This window comes from Pyrgilauda ruficollis, unplaced genomic scaffold, assembly GCF_017590135.1.
Source record: "Pyrgilauda ruficollis isolate IOZ18807 unplaced genomic scaffold, ASM1759013v1 scaffold37, whole genome shotgun sequence".
NCBI lineage: Eukaryota > Metazoa > Chordata > Aves > Passeriformes > Passeridae > Pyrgilauda > Pyrgilauda ruficollis.
Window position 1 is genome coordinate 6,814,290 of NW_024525156.1, and position 17,771 is coordinate 6,832,060.

Genomic DNA, 17,771 nt, shown 5'->3' on the forward strand with positions numbered 1-17,771 from the left:
AAGCATCTTGATTCATGCAATAATCAGGAACACTATAGCAAAATTACTTCAAATGGCCAAAATCACAGAAACTTGCTGTGGACAATAAGGCTCTACAAGTACATGAAAATGCAGAACATCAGTTTTACTGATAGTGATGCAACAGAAGGAATTGGAGAAAGTAAACTTTAACTGTGAACAGACTGCTGTAGAAAATGCTTGCACATTAGACAATGCACATTAGCTGCAGCAGATTCTGCATAAATTTTTATTATTATTACATCCCCCTTCTGGGCACTGCTCAAATACATTGGATTATAGGGTACAGCCCAGAATTGAACAACAAAACTCATTAAGAGTGGCATAAAAAGTAAACCAGCACTGTTGAATATCATCTCAGTATACTACGAGATGCTCACAAAAGCCCTTAAAGTACAGATTTTCTTTAAAGCACCAAGTGTTTCTTAGGATTTAAGGAAGGACGGCAGGAACAGGTATTGCTATATGTCTACTGTATAAATAGTCTGATAAATTAGGCAGAAATAGGCCACAGTCACACTTCTGTTGCCTGAAATCCTCATCTGGCATGCTGACACTGGAACTTCTTCACAAGAACTGTGTCTGATGTGAAACAGTCATGTATTTTCATGCCAACCAGTTCAGTATTAGAAAGATAACAATCAACATACTATATCCTAAAATCCATCGTTACAACAATTACATTGTATTTCTCCCTCAGCTCCAGGGAGAGCCGAACAAACACCAGGAAATACCTTGCTGAATCTGAGGATTAACACAAAGAATAGTCTCCTGTAGAACTGATCATGCATTCAAAAAGTGTTGACTGTTCTCTGTGCCACTGAGATCATGCAGTCACAGACAGACAGTTTATTGCAGCCACATGAAATCACTCAGTTTCCTTTTATTAGCAATATCTTGCTCTGGTTTCCAGCCTAATTATTTATATGCCACACACAGCCTATGAGGTGATTAATTTTCCTGCTGAAGGCCTAACTGACTTGCCTGGACTTATTTTCTGTGACCTGAGGTCTAAGTCACATGGGGAGATCCAAAGTCTCTATGAATTAGCTCTGAATCCTCTGAAGAGAAGGTTCAGCCCTCCTGAGATAGGAATCTTTGCCATATTAAAGTGTGTAACATCGTTTTCATACCTGTTTTGCTCTTCTCCACATATTCAACCTGACATAAGCAACAGAGAGAAAAGTGCCCTATCTCCCTTAAGGGACCTATGCTGTCTTTCTTCTTGTATATATACACGCATGCTGTCTGAAAAAAAAGAAAAGGTAAATGCTACTTTTCCAAATAAAATAAAACCAAAAATAAATAAAAAGCTAAGGCATTGTGAAAAGACTGGATCAGTCATACAAAGTTTGACAGAAAGGATATCAAATCTAAATGTGAGGCTACCTTTACACTTTTGTAATATAACACCAAGAAAACACTGTTTATTTATTTCCACATGTTTATTTCTTGCAAATACTAAGTTCTGGTACAGTTTGAGAATTAATAACTTAGTGCCTAAAACCTATCTAAAAAGATAGGTGACATCTCCACGGTTGAAAAAAACCCCTAAATATTATCAAAATTTTCCAGTATTCCACTCTGTGTTAGCCAATTTTCCTCTTTATCCACCAGTTCTATTGGTTGATCTAATTCATTTCTTGCCACTTAATATAAACAGTGAAAAGTATTGAGATTATACTTCAATAATAAGCTATCCTCAGTTTCTATCCTATTTTTAAAGCATTAAATGTTAAGCAATCACAATGGGGGAAATGTTAAGCTACACTGCCCTTCCTCACATTTTATTTTCCATGGTCTACATAAAAAATATTTAAATCATGGGGTGTGTCCCCCCGACCCCAAATCAAACTGCAACAAATGGCGCCCAACGCCCGGCAAGAGCACCGACAGCCCTGAGACGAAAATGGACCTGCAGCACAGCGCAGAACCCTGCAGAACACTGCTTCCCCGCCGCCTTCGGCACCGTGGGGTGGCCGCGCGGGGCCGCAGCCGCGGCCCTGGGTGGCCGCTCCACCACCGCGGAGAGGCCCTGGCCCGCCACCGCCCTGGACCACAGCAGTGACAAAAGAAGGAACCCAAGCCCAGCAGTTCCTGCGGGGGAGCCACCAGACCACCAAGATGCAGTCTTCAGCTTTGCCTGAGCCACGCACCTTCCCCCCCTAGGCTCCCCCTCCTTCCCCCTTCCCCCCTTCCCCCTCAGTAACCACCATGCTGTTCCCGGGGATGGGACCCCAAATAAACCCTCATCTAACTAGCATCCTCAGAAGCCATGTGGAGTCTCCTTGCCTGCCTGCTGCTGCCAGCCAACTCACAGCTTAGGGGGCCCTCCGGGGACATCCACGGGGTGCCCCCATCCCAAATTGAACTGCAACACAGTAAAATTGTACATTATCAAAGAATCAATATAGAATCACAGAAGTTTAGGCTGGAAGTCACTTAGTCTCACCTCCCACTAAAAATATGATCATTTCCAACACCAGATCAGGATTTATGTAGTTGACTGGAAAAGATCAAACTCACAGCCTTTCTAGTCACCTTTTCCATTATTACAGTAACCTCTTCATGAAGAAAATATTCCAGTCTGAACACCCCAAGCTGTAATTTATGGTATTGCCCCCTGCTAAATTTACACCATTACTGAAAAAATTCTGGTGCCATCATCTTTGTCCCTCTTTTTGATGATACTGTGAGCTAACCTAAACTCACACCCTTAGCCTCTGCTTCACCTGGCCCAGCTCCCTGAAAATCACAGCTCCTTAACCGCTCCTATTACATCATGCTGTCTATGCCTCCAACCAGTTTAATATCTTGGACTCAAGATTCCTCAACATCCTCTCCGTATTGGGGGTTACCAAAACAACATACTGTTGTGCAAGAAGCACCTCCATTGTAGGGATGGCAGCAATTTCCTTCAGTCTGCCAGTCATGTTCCTCCTTCCTTCTAATGCAGCTCAGAACACAGAGAGTTTTGTCTGCAGTGCTGGCTCCCATTCAGCTTGACATTCTTAATGATTACAGGCTATTACAGGTCCTTTTCAGCAGGGCTGTGACTCAGACAGGTGCTTCCCAGCCATGATGTTGTTCTACCTCAGATGCAGAATTTCAATCTGTTCTTTTTTAAATACACGGGTTTCCTATTGGCTAAGTCCTCAGTTCATTCAAGGTCTCAGAATGATTTAAGACTGAAGCTCAATCTGGCTTTCCAAGCATCACCCTAATTTAGTATCATTCATAAATTTGCTGAGGGTGCATTCTGTTCAGTTCTGTCATCCAAGTCACTGCAGAATTGAGTAGCAGGAGTGCCAGAATCAACCCTTGAGGTATTTTCACTTCTTACTGTCTGATAGTTGGTCAATTGGTTAGTTGATAATATTGATTACTACTCTTTCAGTACAGTAGTCCAGCCAATTTTCAGCCCACTCAACACCCAGCCCATGCTTCCTCAGCTTACTACTGAGAACAGTGTGGGAGAAGGAATCAGAAGCCTTAATAAAGTTACAGTTTACACTACACCACATGTGCTCCCCTCATTCACAGTCAAATAAAACACTGAGTGCACTGCAGAAATCTGTTCTGACTCTTTTTAGGCACACTTGCCATTCTCATGTCTAGAAACAAGAGCATGATGATCTCCATGGTCCTCCTGGAGACCAACACTGACCTGACACAGCCTGTGTATACCAGTACCATTCTCCTTACTTTTGTAAAGGCCGCTGTAAGATTAGTCTCCTAATTCTCAGGACTTTCCTCACTGACCATGTTTCCTCTTGGATGACAGCTGCCTTGCCGTACTATTACTTAAATGAGCTCTTGTCAGTCTTGGCATAGATCCCCAAGAAGCTGAATACATTCATTTTCTGCTAAACAGTCCTGAACCTGTGTCTCCGTCATGGTCTCTGTCTCTTGTCTGGAAACAACTGAAAAAACAAAGAAAAATTCTGGTCTCTCTGTGTTTCTATGTCCACCATTAGATTACCTCCAACATTCAAACACGGACCTGCAAATTTCCTGAGTTCCCTCTGGAAAATATCTAAAGAATCCTTTCTCATTATTCTATGCATTCACATTCAGCTCCAGGTAGGCTTTGGCCTTTCTAGTTTCAATTTCCTTCCGTCAGAAATAATGAAGGAGAAATTAAAGGCATTGTATGAAGCACTAGCACTACAGCAAACTTGAATTCAACTTAAAGATCATAATAATGGTAGGAACAAATTCTGGAATGGTATAGGCTTTTTCTTCAGTGACATAAGGCATCACACATAGAAACTTCTATCCAGTAGGTAATGGAGGTGAAAAATTTCTTAGAAGTCTCAAGGATCATTGCAGAAAAAGAAATGAAAATAAATGAGTTTTTCTTGCTATGAATCAACTAGTCTGACATTGGAGGGGTGGGGGGAAGGAAAAGCATACAGCTAGTGATAACCTTTATAATTTACCTATTAAAGTGAATGGAATTGAAGTAATCTTTCCCATATTGTGCATTTTAGTAATGAATAGAAACATTTTAAAATTTGCATGGCAATTTTTTATCTAAACCAATTAATCTTGAACTCCAGGGAAAAAAGGCAATATTAGACCACAACTGCAAGGACACCCTGATGCCACCATTTGATGACTCTTTCAAGTACATATATGGAAAACAAATCCTAAAAATAAGCACACCCAAATAGGAAGGTCTATATCAAGAATATTCAAATTAAAATCAGAATTATTTTAATTTGAGTAGTTTGTGCATCTTTGCCAATGTTAATACATTCCTTTTCAACGTTAACTTGAAGATTTTCACTTTTCTTTAGTCTGTCCATTCATGTCTCACTACAATAATTGATGAGAGCTTAAACAACCTCTCTGCCTATTTTTCCATTTCCAAGTAATGAAGATTATTAATGCAGATTATGGATCAAAGAAGTAAATTTAAAAAAAAAATCAAACTTAAGTTTCACAATGTGGAAATCTTCACAAATATCTACAATACTGAACAGAACAGTCACAAATTAATATTCTTTTTTAAAAAAACTACTTCTCTGTATGCATACCTGTGCACTGCTACACTAAAAGGAACCACTGACTGTATTCAAAAAAAATGTAAATATTGCGGTGCATAAGTTAGACCACAGTAAAGGGTGCAGCTGGCCTCATAAAAGTTGTTAATTATACCTATAAATCTTGCATTATGGCTACAGACTCACAGTTTACCTTATTAAATAAAAAGCAACAACAACCAAAAAATCAAGGGACTCTATGTACCATTCAAATTTCGTGTAAGAAGCCATAAGGCAGCTCTTTGCACGACCACAGATTGAGAGGGAGTAGACAAAATTGTCAGTGCAAGAAAATAAGAAGCAAAACTTCTTATATGGTGGGGGAAACTGAGAAGAATAAGCTTCACATGAATCTCACTGTAGAAAAGAAGAAGAGAGGAGGCAACACACTTGTTTCTGTTCTGACTAAACTTACGACAACCAGACAGATTTCTTTAAATCCTTTCATTCCCAATGCATAAAGGAAACACAATTAAGTACGGCCTTTGCAAACCAAAGTGCACTAAAACTAGTGACAGTGTAAAGGTTCTCTCTCTCAGACAAAAACAACCTAGCAAAGACTCTAAGTATTGGACAATTTCTCATGCTAAATATGGAAATACAGCTGCATATCACTGACACACCACTTGTGCAGAGAGTACTTTTTGACTTGTTTTTAAGAAATTGTGGAATAAGCTGTAGTTCACTTTCTAAAACTAAATGGAAAGCACTTAGTGGACTTCTCATCAGCCTTTAAATATTGATGTATTACTAAATAAATAAGTAATTTAAGTTATTAACTTAGCTCTTCTGCATTTAGATAGGCATCACTGTGGCATATGCTATCCATTAATTTATATTTCTGTGTCTGACAGTGAATCTGGCAGGTAAAGCACAGCACCAGCAGCAATGCAAATTCAGAATCAGCCAATAGGCACTGGTTCAAAACTCAGTTTTAGTGGCTATCAGATTTATCATGGACAGCTGTTCAGGTTTCAACTGTTCAATCCCTCATGCAGCCTCAGTGTGACAAAGCTCCAGGATGCTGGTGCTGCCTTTCAGCTGTGGGGAGCACTTTGTCAAATCCCATGTTGTACCTGGCTCCATAATACATTTGTTGTGCCCATAGGATGAAAATACATTGCTAATTTAATCTCAAGAATTTATTCATTGTTTATATAAGCCTTTAAGGACTAGTACAGAATGTGAAAATGACGTAATTTTTGGATTTTCAAAGCTCCAGCACCACGTACAGTGGTCAAAGTTTTCAGAATGGTGCCCATGCACATGAGGTGCATGGAGCTGCTCCTAACTCCATTCCTGTGATTGTAGACATACAGAAAACACAACCTATTCCAAGTTTTAACATTCCTGAACATTTTTATGCAGCAGAACAGCATCTTGGAGCTGTACCATGCAGTCACCTTATTTTGTGCCAAGAATGAGTACTGTTTGGTTGGTCCCTGACACAATTTGTGCTAAACTAACAAACAAAAACCTAATGCAAAGAATCATTTATTTTCACAGTACAGGCTACTGAAAACATAAGTAAGAGAAATAATACCCTCTATTTTCTAGGATCTGGAACAAACAGAACAGCATAAAATGTGTTGGAACAGGTTTTCTTGTGTAAGCACTGCTTTGTGAAATAAAAAATAGAAGTTTTAAAAAACATAATTTAAAAAGAGATAATTTAAGGAGTCCATTTCATCCTTCTAAACAAAATTAGTAATCCTGTATTAATTCAAAATTACTAAATGTCACAGTATTGAAGTTATTAATTAATTAAACATGATTATGTTACTGGATGACAGAAGAATGCAGTAGATCTTCCATTGCATCAAACCTACTACAAAGCCGAGAAATTCCAAGTGAATCTGCTGACTTATTAAGAAGAATCAGCCCTATTTATAGCATCAGATGTACTTACCCTCAAGAGGTCTGTCAACAAAAGCTTCAAATAATGACCTAGATTGACAATGAGCTGAACAAAGACAGATCTAACTATGCATAGAAAAAATTAAAAAGGAGGAAAAAAAATCTGCAACTACTTTGAAACATGAAAACAATATTTTCCAGGAGTACCAGCTGTAAAACCTAAAGCACTGAGCTACTTCAGAAAATAACAATACACTAAAATATAAGCAGAATTTTACCAAGATGTGTTACTCTGCTGGAATCAGACAGGGGGTGAACAAAATATTTACTGCTTTCAAGACAATATACAGTACAATTCTTAAACCTACTTATTCACATCAAGACTCTGAAGATTATGAAATATGTAGAAGTGAACAGATAAAGTTGGAAAATTTTCCCATTCTGAGCTTAGGGTTTTTTTTTCATTTTTCACTGAAAAAATCTGTTGAAAATTGCCTAGCTATGTGAACACGAACTACAATTTTTCCTGGACGAAGGGGCTGGTAATGGTATAGAAATGGCTCAATTTAAATCTTATATACAGTCAGGCACATAACTGCACTGTGTTACTGTTGGGGTAGATGGATAATCATGACCATGGGACAGCAGTGCAACATGAATTGCAGGTTAGAGTGATGGAATACCACACTAAGCAGCAAAATGTCATTCCAGATTACTCAGATCATTATGTTGAAGGGCACTAGAAACCCAAGCAAGGAAAGATCAACATAGACAGGAGCTAGTAATGCATGAGACATGGGACTGTCTGAAAAATGTAAAGAATAATGCCTTTTGAGAAATCCAGGAAAAACAAATGTGGCAACTAAAGGAACAGAGATGAAATTTGAAAAGTACAGCTCACATTTTGAAGCAACTAAGGAAATAGACTACAAGCAGCTATCTGCTGTGTTACAATCCAGACTGAAGAAACTGAGGGAATACTAATAGAAACAGAAGTTTTACTCTGTGTGCTGTTGAGTAGATAACCAGTGGCAGGTTTCTGCTTACAAAAATGTGGTGCCACAAATCATTATTACTCAAAAAAGGTAAATTCTGCACAGGAGAAAACAAGGTTTTCCAATCATGCATTGTAAAATAATGGGCCAAAGAGCTTTAACAGATCAAAGACCCCCTCCCCATACAGTCCCCTACACACTCACAGTTTAGACACCCACAATGAAGGAATGCTCAGAAGAGATAAATAGAGCCTACATGACCTGAAGGCTCAGGGGAGAATAATGGCATGATTGATCACAAACCTTGAAAAGGAAGCCAGACTCATCTTCCTGCCAAGGGAAACCCAAGGGTGCCTTTGTTTTAGACAAACTGACTGTATTAGCAAAGTATTTTGACTGTTTGCCTAAGAGCCTGTCCCTGAACGAAAGGAATGTAGACTCAGAGCAAAACAAAACTAATTTCAGGGGTTACATTAGTTTTAGCTAGCTTTAGCTTCTGGTTGAAGTAATGTAACTTCTGTATGTACTGGATCTGCTCATAAATTACCATGCTATAACTCTAATCAAGTGTATCTTTTACTCATAAGACTATAATAGGTGTTTAGATTATTGTTTTATGCTTTTCTGCAGAGCCCAGTCATGCCCTCATGCCTTGTCTGCTGTGATACCTCCTACAGTGAGTGACTCATGAAGTCCCAGTGCAAAGGCAAACTCCAGGCAAGTGAGCTGAGCTGGGACACTCCTCCTGGGAGACCTGCCTCACTCCCCTGTGGCTGCCAGCCTTGAGCTCTAGGCATGCAGGACATCTCATGCTACTGGACTCAGAGGGTGATGGAGGAAGGAATATAGTCCCCACTGGGAAGCTTGCTGGATAGCCTTATGTGATTTATATGGAACTCTTAATGAAACAAGTGACTCCTTTCTGAACAGAGTTGAGGCCTTCAGCTGACTTCAAAACACACATTCCTTTCTGGGGACTGGGAGATGCTCAGCACCATGATGCTGAGCTTGTTTTAAATAATTAAATTCCATTTATATTGTATCAATTTCATGATGCAATTGCTGCACTTCACCAACTCAATTGTGATTTGAGTGAATTGTATCACTTTCAAATCAAAATCCCCGGTAACTGAAATAATGTGAAATTATTTAAACTTTTTACTATATATTAGGAATCCTGTACATGCATCTAAAGGAACATGGTCAAAAAGTATTGCACTATGACAAGGTCTCAACCAGAAAAAAGTTTAAGCTGCTGTCATCTGATATCCACCCCTTAAAAAAAATATAATGAAACCTCTTAGAAAATAAAAAGGAGAAAACGTCTTTGGGCCTCAGGACTTGGATTTGCTCTTTGCATAGAAAAAGAAAACTCTTTCATAAAAAGTAGTAAGGAACTCCCACAAAAAGTCTGGCTCCACTATTAAGCATGTTATAGGTTATACATCTAAAGCCTTCCTCCAAAACAAAGTGAGTGAAGTTTTACCTAAAATGCAATGTTAACACTGAGGAAAAGAACTATGAATAGAGCAACTAATGTGTCTAGAACTTTACTGTGAATCTTCAAGTATTTTTTTTAAGAATAATGTCCTTTGCTGGCCTTTTACCACTTCACACTGGAAAGATCCTCATCAGAAGCAACTAGAATTCACCAGAAATTTTAGAGACAAACATATTTTCACCTCAGAGGAGGAAAAAGAGAAGTACATGCTCCACATGTTGAAATAGATTTATTACGTTATTCTAAATTGGTTTATTCTTACAATAACTCTGTAACTCACAGCCTAGGTTAAGGTTATTTTGGTAGTAAAGTACCTTAACTTTGGGGTAGACTTAAGTTCAAACTTAGTTTAGCATTTCCTGCGTTCTAGTTTTCATGTATGGGGATAAACTAAATTGTAGCTTATTCTATCAAACATAACATGAATAGAATTCAGCCTACCCCTAAAGTAGTTTTACCTAGAAATACAAAAGATTTAAACTACCCACATGAAGATATAGTTTCATTTTGCAGTAAATGCATCAGGAGTAGAAAATAATACCATGTGAGAGAACACATAGAAACAGATGGGGAAACACTATAGAAGTTTCAAAATTACATAAGAGGAACAAAAATTGCTAAAATAGTTACAAAAATCAAATCTCCTAAAAAAATCCCATTTAAAATTTAAGTTTTAAGAGCAAACCACATGAAAAACACTGGCAAGACAACTTAAAGGAAATGGGTCACTGTGGAATCTGGAAAGTGCTTTTTAGTAGTTTTTTTCATTTCCCAAGAAGACAGAAAAAATAAAAGCAATGACTAACTGAAGCCTTCAGAGTTTTGCCTTTTAAAAGCATGTAGAAGAGGTATGATGGTTTTGAAAGCCATGGAACTCAAACCTCAAATATTCTCTATGCAAATGAAAATTACTGCTGATGGATATTGCCTAATTCTAGTGTAGAAAGAGAAAAATGATGCAAACAGTTTAAATAGCTAATTCTCATAAAGACTGTAATTTGCTTTTAGAGAAAGAAGTGGGGTAGATTTTTGGGAGACACACCCAAAACTTCTGCCCCCCTGAACAATTATATAGGCCTATTATGTTGGAATGAATAATATAATGGAATGAATATGAATAATTCCAAATATTACAGCAAAGTTGATTAAACTCATGGCCTGAAGTATATGTTTACAGCAGTCATGCTAAAAAAGCTCAATACTTGCAAACGAGCTGACACATTGACCCAACTGCCCTTCACCAAAAGGGAAAACAACACACTCGACCCCCAATAACCCAAAGCTGCCATCTCATTTTCTCATATTTGCAACCCACTCAGCTCCCCAGCAGCATTCCCCACGTGGCTGCAGGAGTACCTGTTTGCCAGTACAACCGAGTGAGATGAGTCAGAACAGGAAAAGGCACAACTTGACTTGCTTCATGTATTTTAAGCTCAGATCTGCCTCTCAAGTGACTTTGAGGTGAAATAAAGACTCTCTTCCACTACACTGGTTAAAAAGTCAGGTTTAGGTATATATTTTATGTTTAAAGAAGCCCTAATGAATGACACCAGAGAGAAAGCAATCAATGATCTTAAAAAGTTATAAATGTAATATGTTAAAGTATTAAAAATGTAATATACTAAAGTTTAAATTATGTTGGCATTGAGATCAATATTATTACTTTCATAGTGTATCTTTATTCTAAGTTTGAAATTATTGCACTTCTGGCAAAAAAATAAGCTAAGGCAGAAATGCTTTTGGATTACCAAAAGCATGTTCATATACTGGCTGCCTGATAAGAAAGGATACTTTGCCTTTCTTTGTGATGGCCTTTATTAATGCTTTAAATTAGCATTAGACTGAGCTGTGGCTAAGTGGCTTTCTATCCAGCTTCTCTGAAATTCCTAGCTTTGAAATATTAATTTTTCAACATTATTTCAAGTCAAAATAGTATCATGTATAACTCTAATTTTATTCTGATAATTAGCATTTTCTTCCCTCTTCAAAGATGGTTTTGCTGGGAAGATATATTGCCTCGATACTCTTCGATCACACTAAATCTCCACAGAAACCTTTCCACTTCCAGATCATTTCAAACTATCCCAAAAATGTTTTGGATTATCATTGCAATCTTTTATCAGTGAAGCAATTTTTGGTTTCTTCACACACACCTCCTATAGTTACTTTGCCCTCTTACACAATGTAAGAGCTACAGGGTTCTGATCACAATAACTGTTGCTTGTTGAGTTCTCCAGTCCTGTTAACTTCTGTTTCCTGAGAAAAACAACACAAATACACTCATGGTTGCTCCAAAGAGCTGTGTGAAAGCAGTCCCAGACTAAATTAAGAGCCTGAGAGTCTTGTGGGGCAGGCTATATTACATGATTTTCTGTCGTTTTGACACAGTTGTAACAAACAGAACAACACCATGTATTTGAGAAGGCTTCTCCCTCTTATTTTTGCAGCATGCTGTCTTTTATACCTTCTCACAAAGTTTATGCTCATTCATTGGCCACAATAAATCAACATAATGTTCATTGGTGTAAGACAGTCTCCACTGCTGTTTTCTGCCAAAATCTAATGGCAGGCCCTTTGTTTATCTCTTCTTCTTCTCCTTTCCACACCGATGGCCTTGTCAGAACTCCTTTCAGGGGAAAAGGCGACTCTTATCAGCTTCTCTTCTTCAACTAACTCTTTCTGACTCACAGACCAGCTGTGAGCCCCCTCCACAATTTCCTTCTTCAACAGACAATGTGATGGTGTTCTTCAAAACTTCTCCACTCACCTTGCCATTTCCAGTAGTGGAGTTGTACATCTCAAAAGCAATTCCCACCAACCTGAAGTTGAATCTGGGAAGCACCAGCTGTACTCCAAAGCTTCGTATTTCAATAATGTGTTGGTCCATTCAGCAACTTAGAAGCATGGTATACACTGTACAGACCTGTGCTATTCTAGAGCATATCATACAGCGGGGTCCAGTTCTTGTCTTAAATCAATATATTAATGAAAATAGAAGAGGAATATCTCTCTGGAATATTTTAAAACACAACGGGAAACAAGAGACTTCTATAACTAAGGAAATTAATATATTGACATGCTACTTAAGGGAAATTATGAAAGAAATATCTATTGATCGAATATAATTAGCACTGGCTTGAAATAGAGTTGCTAGAACTTTTAAAGGCAGAAACAGAGCCCGCTGTTTGAAGGGAAGCAAGACATGAATATATCATAATTGAACCTATTTAGAAAACCTGCTGAACACTTTGTACCACTAGAGTAATTACTGGTACTCAAAAGATAAGAATGGAGTTTTATTTGGTGAATATTACATGTTACAATATGGCATGCATTATATTAGGGAAAACAGTGCATATGTCATTCTGTAATCAGATTTGGGGGCCCAAAACTTGGATGACTATATAAAATATTATGACCTGGTCAGACTAGATGATTTTACATCTCTTCTGGACTTAAGAACTTAAAAAAAAATAGCCTGAATTGAAACATCCATCTACATATGTGATTTTTTTACTAAAACTTCAATCATGATATAAAGACACAAGAAACACAACCTGGCAGAGCAAAGAAAAAAAAAATTACTGCAGTTTTATTTACACGTACCTATATAAGATGTGCATGGCACACATAACCATGTTTCCAAAGTGTACTAACACCTAATGTAAAAGTTTAACTAAGTCACATATATTGCCCTTATTTAATACTGACATGAATAATAACACTTAGTAATTGTTGCCCTGTATGTGATTTTAATATAGTTTCAAATCATAATTACTTGGCAAACAAATAGCTTTTTAGTGGGAAAACATAGTATATATTGAAAGCAACATAAGCCATTTTAGGAACAAAATACATCTTACAAAGACAAAAAAAACCAAAAAAAAAACCAAAAAAAAACCAAAAAGAAACACCAACCCAAAAAACCCAAACCCAAACCAAAATCCACCAGCAACCGTAAAAGCCAAACTTCTGTATTCTTGGGAATCAGCAATATGATTTAAAGAACATATCAATCAATACTTATTTGAACTTATTTGAACTGTGTGAGAAATATTTCAAAATGATTAGTTGAAATGTTTTTCTTGAAAGGGTGCAACTGGAAACAAGTACCTTTATTCAAAATAGGTACGTATAAAAGAGTCAAAAGAAATATTAACATTGGCACAACTTGTTCTGCATAAGTTTTGTGAAAGTGAAAGCTGTTCTCTGAAACAGCCTTCTACTAAGATGCTAAAGGAATCTAGAGACACAAAGAAAATAAAAATACGCATGATACTATTTCTGAGTTGAAAATAGCTGTCCCTACTTCAAGATGGCTCTTACTCCTAGGATATTAATTTATCTCATGTTTTCCAAATGTTCCTATAAAAATAAATCTGCCAAAACAAGCCTCTGCTAGGTCACTACAATCCTGTTCAGCTTCCAAGGGAGCAATTTTTTGTATGCCAAGAATCAAGTACTGTGAACCACATATGCCTGGAGACTTCCAGGAAAAGCATCAGCTTCATTACATATTTACTCAAAAGGCTCCCTAGCAGCTATTTCCACCTTCAAAAGAGCATCAACAATAGCTCCCTTCCCAGGATTTTTTTTAACAAGTGAGCTCAGAAGTCTCTTTTGCAGATGGAAATTCCCAGTCAGAAGCACATCATACTCTTTGCAGAAATAGTTGCACCTATCACATATATTCTCACTAATTAAGAGTCCTGATATCTCACTTTTTTGTTGCAGAAGTTTTCCCAAATTTACAGATACAAAACCAGATGACAAAATGCAAAAAAGAAATGGCCTTATGTTTTCTAAAACCTATGAAGCATTAGGCCAAAGGTGTTTCCCAGTATATATAAGAAAAAGACTCCTTCTTCATACATTTCATGGAAAACTGAAATTATGTCTTTATTGGTTGGTTTCTCTTTAAACAACTTGATACTGTCTAAAAACTACAAACAAATAAAAACCACACAAAAAACTCCCAAAACAACAACTTCCATTTTCACAGACGTTATTTACTATTTCTCTTCATAAGGACTTCTCAAAAACAGCTAAGCCATAGGTCACTTCCCTGGCATCTCATGGTTTCTTAGACACATGGTGAATGATTCTGACCTTGCCTCCAGCAGTGCTGTCTAATGTTAAGAAAGTTCACAGCAAGGGATAAAGAATGGATTCAAGTTCCATATCTATCAGTTCTGAATAGCATCTCTGAAGTCTGAAACCCAAACGTGAATGACCACACTAGTCCAGAGGTAAAGCACAAATGAAATGGCCTGTATTTCAAAGCAAGGAGTTTTGCATTTGCATTTTCCAAACTCAACCTAACTTCTCAACAGCAAAATTTCTCTTTTGACAGATACCCTCAGCTTGAAAAGCACGTGGCGAAATCTTCTTATCAAGTCATGACAATCATGTGTGTCACTTTACATTTGACATATCAAGCACAATTTTTTGCCCCAATAAACTTTTTAGACCAAATAAATCAGTTCCTCAAAATGTGACAGCACAGGGATACGTGTTTTTCAAACTAAGCACAGCAAAACTTTAAATTTTCTGAATACATCACTTAAGTTTCATGTAGGAGATTCAAGTAAAACAAACAAACACATTTATTACCACTTCTCTATGCCTTTCTTGTATCTTGCCCTCTTCAAAGATTGCAAACACCTTTTACTTTTTTCCGCATCATAGATACCACATTTAATTATATTGCCATCAGTCAGTGACAATGTTCTATTTATTTTATGAGAAGTAACACATGAAGTTACCCCAAATGTTCCAAGAGAAAAAATGCAAGGAAACCTTTTAAAGGTAAGCATCAGCAGAGAAAAAGAAAATGTCATATACTTGATTAGTTGAAAACCATCCTAATTAGGATATATTGACAGTACTTTTGAATAATTGTATCTGTTTAACTCTAGTTATATTTTTGGCTACAGTCAAAGAGCAAGCAGAACAAAATCACATACCAGACAGTAAAGTAACTCCTTCTTCTAAAAAGCAGGTGGCTTTGAATAGTCAGTTAGAAACTTAACTTTATTTACTCCAATAATGGAGAATCAGTGCAATGTATTTCATCTGTCTGAAGACTAGGATTGTGGCATTACTAGAATTTTTCCAACAGAATATTAAATAATGGAAGTGTGTCAAAACACAAAATCTTATGGGGAAAAAGGCCGAAAGCAGGTTTGGTTGTTGGGGGGTGTGTTTTATTATTGTTATTATTATTATTATTATTGTTGTTGTTGTTAGTATTATTATTATGGCTTGTTTTTGAGCTTAGTACAGTCTTCCAGCTTCAAGATAGGTGTGACTAGTTCAAGACATTATCTTTTTAGTCAGCAGTACCTTAGGTTAGCTAGCTAGGCTGTTCTTGGTGATAAGTGAATGCACAACTACTTTATTACAGTCTCCTTTCTGCTGTGATTCACAGGAATCAGAAATAACTTTGCTAATATATTACCACTTGAAATCCTTTTCATCTAGTGGATTCAGCAGCAATTTCCTCTGGTACTCAATTGATTTATACGGGTGGGAGGTTCATTTGTGTAAAACATAACCAGGTATAAACTAGTGAAAATCACAACACCAAACAACAGAGAAGTTCTTGTCACTATTCCATACTGTGATTCACATTCCAACACACAGATATATGTAATCCCCCTGTAATCCCCCTATACACTTTTTCACTATCAAAGGGTCAGAAAGTAAGGCAGGTATTTTTCTACAAAATAATGCAGTGACACAGGCTGAAACACTGGTACACACCCAAGAAATATCATTGACATGGAAGAGAATACAAACATCTAAACCATAGGCAATTTTCAATTCCAATGATGTGCCATAAATCTCAAGACAAAACTCCACATTATAACATTTCATTTTTTGCACTTCTCTTTTCAGAACAGAAAATATGACTAACCTCTACCACCCAAAAGAGAGAATTGGCATACACTAAAAAAACCAAGAAAGAGCAATGTTATAATTTTTATAAAATCTCTAAGACTCAAGAGCTATTACTCCAGTGCTGAGAGATATCATAAGCTGAATTCATGCATTAATTTAAATAAAAAGCCAGTGAATGTCTTTTGGCAAGGAAAGATCAGTACTTGATAACGGAAGAACCAATTTAAATACCTTCAGCAAGGAGAAAGCTGCCTAAAAGCAGCTGATTTAATGTCTCTCCTTGGAATTCCGGTTGATGCTGTCAAACCAAAGGAGGTAGCGACAGAGACCAGTTGTTTGCATTAACTGAAATATTAACCATCTCCTAAAGTACACAGAGGCATTGAAAGCAAAATCTCTGACATTCAGCCCACAAAAATTCACATTAAAATGTCCAAACCTGTCATATTAGCATCAAGCAGACCATCACACTGAAGACCTTTTCCTTGAAAACTTCTAATATTTTTGTTTTAATCATCCAAAACTGAGTGTCTCTATCTATAGCCAGTTTTGCCCTGAAATAATCTCACATCAGGTTTTACACAAAACCCCCAAAAACATGTATATAAATTTTAAAATCCTAAGGTTCTTACTAATCTTTTAAGAATTCTACAATAACACATCTTGTCCACAATTCATTTGTCTGTAACTCTTACATGCCAGTATACTGTAACTCACATGCAGACTGCCAACAATAAAAGGAGAGCCATCAGAAAACCACCATACACAGTAAAGTGTGAAAGCGGAGAATACAATGAGCAATTCAATTAAAATTATATTTACTGTAGAAAAGCTTACAGAAGTATACTAAGGCATGAAGAAATGGTTAACATTCTTTAGAATATGAATTTTTGAACTAAATTATTCAGATACCAGCTATGAAGCATTTGTAAAAAAAAAAAAAACAAAACAAACCAGTAAATCATACAATTGTTTTCCAGCCTACAGATACATCACTTGCCTACCTGTTCTTTGACTGAAGCTAGAATGGCAGAGGTTGTCTCAGTTTCAGAGCCATCACCATTGGATGTGTTCAACACAGGACTAAGGGAACTTGTCTTGTCAGAAGACGAGGGCTGGTCTGGAACAGGCATAGTTTCTGCAGTTCATGGAAAAATAAAACAATGGATTTATTATCATAAACCTGATAAATATCAGACTCATATAAATACAAGAATAGTAACATTCATTTAAGGTAAAAAATTATAGAATATGCTTCTGTTCTGTACTGTCAACAGTAATTTAAAACATAAACAGTTTCTGAATTAAAAAAAAAATATTTCTCAGTCCTACTCTGAAATAGTTACCATCAGTACATTTGGGAGGATTCAAATAATTTACAGCTGGAATTTTTGTATAGTATTCCAGTGGCAGCTTACAGCATAAAGTTACAGTATCATGAAAGTAATG

The 17,771-nt window shown here is 37.0% G+C and overlaps 1 protein-coding gene across 1 annotated transcript in view; it reads right to left on the reverse strand.

Annotated features, from left to right (window-relative positions):
- Nucleotides 1-17,455, reverse strand: part of CTNND2 (catenin delta 2) — a 522,107-nt gene extending 504,652 nt beyond the window's left edge. Inside the window, exon 1 of the mRNA XM_041475907.1 lies at nt 17,327-17,455. Coding sequence (XP_041331841.1) covers nt 17,327-17,455 — 129 coding nt within the window. The remainder of the gene's footprint in view (nt 1-17,326) is intronic.
- Nucleotides 17,456-17,771: the final 316 nt, after the last annotated feature.